The sequence below is a fragment of the Arachis duranensis genome, chromosome 10 (assembly GCF_000817695.3).
Source record: "Arachis duranensis cultivar V14167 chromosome 10, aradu.V14167.gnm2.J7QH, whole genome shotgun sequence".
NCBI lineage: Eukaryota > Viridiplantae > Streptophyta > Magnoliopsida > Fabales > Fabaceae > Arachis > Arachis duranensis.
In genome coordinates, this window is record NC_029781.3 from 9507015 (window position 1) to 9511080 (window position 4066).

General features: G+C 33.7%; 1 protein-coding gene across 1 annotated transcript in view; it reads left to right on the forward strand.

Moving 5' to 3' along the window:
- Window positions 1–2176: 2176 nt before the first annotated feature.
- The window catches only part of LOC110276757 (uncharacterized), a 3574-nt gene continuing 1684 nt past the window's right edge, over window positions 2177–4066 (forward strand). Inside the window, exon 1 of the mRNA XM_021133866.1 lies at window positions 2177–2325. Within this exon, the coding sequence (XP_020989525.1) occupies window positions 2177–2325 (149 nt within the window). The remainder of the gene's footprint in view (window positions 2326–4066) is intronic.

The following is a 4066-nucleotide window of genomic DNA, read 5'->3' on the forward strand; positions in this document are numbered from 1 at the left end:
AAACCAAGAGGAGAAGTGAAGATGAAGAAAAACAAAACCGGACTTCGTATTTATAGGCAAACTTGTGGATTTAAATATTATTATGTGCACAAAACGCAGGCTGTGTTTTTGGACTTCCAAGAAAAAGTTTCTGACACTAACAAAACGCAACCTGCATTTTGTGGGTTTCAAAAAAAAATTCAGCCTTTTCAGGTGCAAAAACGCAAGGTGCGTTTTTTTAAAAGCCAACTAAAAAGAAATTAAAAAAATTTAAAAAGCCAAAACATAAGCTACGTTTATTTTATTTCAAAATTAAAAAATATTTAACAAATATATAACGTAAGTCACGTTTTGTCTCTGACCCATAGAAGTGGAATATTTTGCATTCCTTCCATTTCATGGTGATACACATGACTTCTTTCCATAAGCAAAAAAATCAGCCTTTTCTTCTTTAATTACAAAAGTAAAATAATTATTTTGTAACAATTTTTTTAATACAAATTGCATGCATAATTTACTAAATTATTTTTTTAATTAACTAATATATTAACTATTTTACTAAGCAAGTCTACATTTATATAATATGTAAAAAAACATACATAATTCAAACATGCCTCATTTAGCTAAAATTGTTTTAAAACAAAATAACATTAGTGAGTACATTGATTAGTTCTACAAGTTATATGTCTTGCACAAGTTTAATCAAAAGTTAAAAATTCTAACGTAGATTAGTGTCTCTATGAATCAAAATATTCTTGAGCCCTCAAGGTAGCATGTGGTCACCATTTCAACACTCCTGTAAATAAGAAAAACCGAAACAAAAAATTAGAAACAAGATATAACACTAATTATAATTTTTTCCATTAAGTTTAATCCAAAATGTTTAGAAAAATTTGGACAGAACCTCCCCTAAAACTTGGATATTTCCACCGTCTAAAGTTCCAACAAAAACAACCAAATTTATCAAACCAAATAATAAGACATTTGTCATTTATCAACTATGACACAAGTAAAATGTAATAAATAGAACCATGGGTAATGCATAAACTAAGTTCTGCCAACATTCAACACTACAAAAGTCACATAAAATTATAACACATTACTAAAAAAACAATGACTAAGAAAATACTAGTTCAGAGATTAGACACAGGCAGCTAACATAAACTAGCCATGGCTAGGTGAGCAACCTTGATATTTTGTAGAATGAAAACAAAAATTATAAACACTAGTATGGATTGGGTAATTTTGTTATTGTCCATTTCCCTTGGCCACTCTCCTATTTATGATGTGTCATTTATTCCCTTTCATTATCATTACAACTGTTGAATCATATCCCTCTATTTTAAGAGAATAGATGATAATCAGCAAAAACAAATGCTGTTGAGGGATAGCACCACACCGCAACTTCTCAGTATCATAAGGTTTGAACAAAGGAGAACAAGACTTCAAAGTGAAAAGGTAACAAGGGAAAACGATATATCTCCTTTTTTTTATTAGAAATTTGAACTTGAAAAGTCATAAAACCAGACAAAAAGCAAATAGAGCTTCAAATTATTCAACAACAAACGCACACACAATGCAATCACTATAAATACAAGTAACTATTCAAAAGGTATTTATGTCATTTCCAACAACATATTACACCAATTGAAACTATGATAACATTAAATGAATTCAATGACTGAAACCATAAACAATTAAATTTAGAATCAGAAGTTCAGATCTTAACACCATAATCAAATTATTTATCCCAAAAACAGGCACTATTGAGAAGGATATATACAAAACACTAGTATTTGCTCTTGGCGGTAGTGGGATTTGGTGATGGCTAAGCAACGGGCGGAAAAAAATGGAGACAGAGCGAGTTGTACGGAACCCGAATAGCAACCCCGGCAGCCCTCTCTAGCAGCAACAGTAATCGCAGTTTCGATAACTGACAAAGAATGGAATGGAAATAAGGTTGCAGAAATAGGATAACAGTAGAGTAAAAGTGGAATTAGAACAAGTTAAAGGAGCGAAGGACCTAAACCAAAGAGGCAGCAAAGACACCTCCATCAGTGACTCCATAGACGGCGCAGAGCTCAGTAGTGGTCACGGCAGCTTCCGGCGAGCCCAGCAACGACAGTAGCAGCGGTGGTGGCCTCCGTCATTCTTCTTCGCGTCTCTCTCTTTCTCGTTCTACTTCTCGACAGTGACAATGCGGAGCAGCGGCGAAGGCACAAAGAACACCCCTCCTCCTCTTCTTCGCGGCTGGGACGAGGTCTACGGTGGCAGCGGCAGCGTTGGAGGCTTCAGTGGCAAACGAAATGGCCTTTTCCTCCTCTCCTCGTTGTGTCTCCTTTCTCTGTAGCGACCCTCAAATTTAAAAATATAAATATAAATAAGTTATAATTTATTTTATAAAATTAAAATTCTTTTTATTATTATTATTATTATTATTATTATTATTATTATTATTATTATTATTACATGATCATCATTGCTATTGCTAGTACTATTATTACTATTATTAATTATAAAGGATGAAAATCAAAGACGGTTTACATTTTGGATTAAGTTACATATATATATTATCACTATTATTATGCATATATACATACATATAAATATATAATAATAATAATAAGGAAAGCTAAGGCGGCTTATAAGCCTTTATAAGTCTATATAATAGATGAGCATTGTAAGAAGAAAAAAAAGAGAGAAAATAACGTAACGAAGAGAAAAAAAGAAATAACGTAAATTCCTTTGAATTTTCGGTTTTGATTTCTTGCAATCCGTAACTCCAATAAAAAATCTAATCCGATAAAAGTATTTGTAACCTCCTCCTTTACACATTGGCACCATTTTTGATTGGTGGAAGTTGACAATGACGTAGCTCCTCTTTCCTTTAGATTTGGCCAATGAGAGTTTTAGGAGGCAAAGACGATTCTGGACGTTTTCTTCTTCGATAGCTCGGTCAGAAAGCTTCTCCAGAGCTTTGAATATTTTGATTCCGTACGAAGGTATGGTTTTGGTTTCTCGTAGTTAATGTTTAATGTCACCTGAAAACTTAGGCTAGAAGACCTTATGATAGGAATGAACTGAGTGAATAATTGATGGATTGTGTATATGGTATAAAATGTGAGGTTTAGCTATTGTCAATAATTTGCTGTTGAAGTTGGTCAGTTTGAAAAAAGATTTAATATTAGTATTTGTTTGATTATGAAATAATTTGTTACTGGAAATGATTTGAGTGACTGAGAGGTGTTTGGTTTGATAGTTGGGACCCTTGAAGGGTGGCAGAAATTTGAGTCTTAGAGGAGATATTGCCAAAATTTCTTTAAGAATTGGAGTTTTGATTTGAGGTAATATTTTAAAAGGGAAAAAGATTATTATGTGGCTTGTGTATTTGAGACTATTTGTTGACCCTCTGTCCCAAAATGTGACCGGGCACTTTAACTCCCCGGATTCCCCCATGGGCATGCATATAAATATGAATATTGAATATTATTGAGCTTGGAGTTTAACTCCATGGAATGCTATATTATTGAGCTTGGAGTTTAACTCCATGGAATACTACATTATTGAGCTTGGAGTGTGATTCCATGGAATATTATATTTGAGCTTGGAGTTTGACTCCATGGAATATTATTGAGCTTGGGGATGCGCGCACAAAGGGACTGTTCAATGGTTAACTACCAGGACTTGTCGGGTTGGCTGTTTAACCGACAGATGAGACTCATCAGCCATAGGACAGGCATACATCATATGCATTTGTTTGTTTGCTTGAGTGTGCATTGTTTTGGTTTGCTTAACTGTTTAATTCTGCTTATCCGCTACTTGTTCTACTTGCTGTAAATGCTTCTCTATCTGTGTTTTCCTTGTTTGAACTGTATGTGTATGTTTTCTTAGAAATTCCTCTTGACGAAGGTGTGAGGAGAGAGGGTTGTTCTACCAATGTCTCGGAGGATTGGAGGAGTCAGAAAGTGAAGTATTAAGTTAAAGTTAGATTCAGAACTAGAATACCTTAGATAGCTTACCTAACTTTTGGTTTAGTTTATTTTATTTAAGAATGATTTTAAGTGTCGGAGTTCTAGGAATGCCTCTG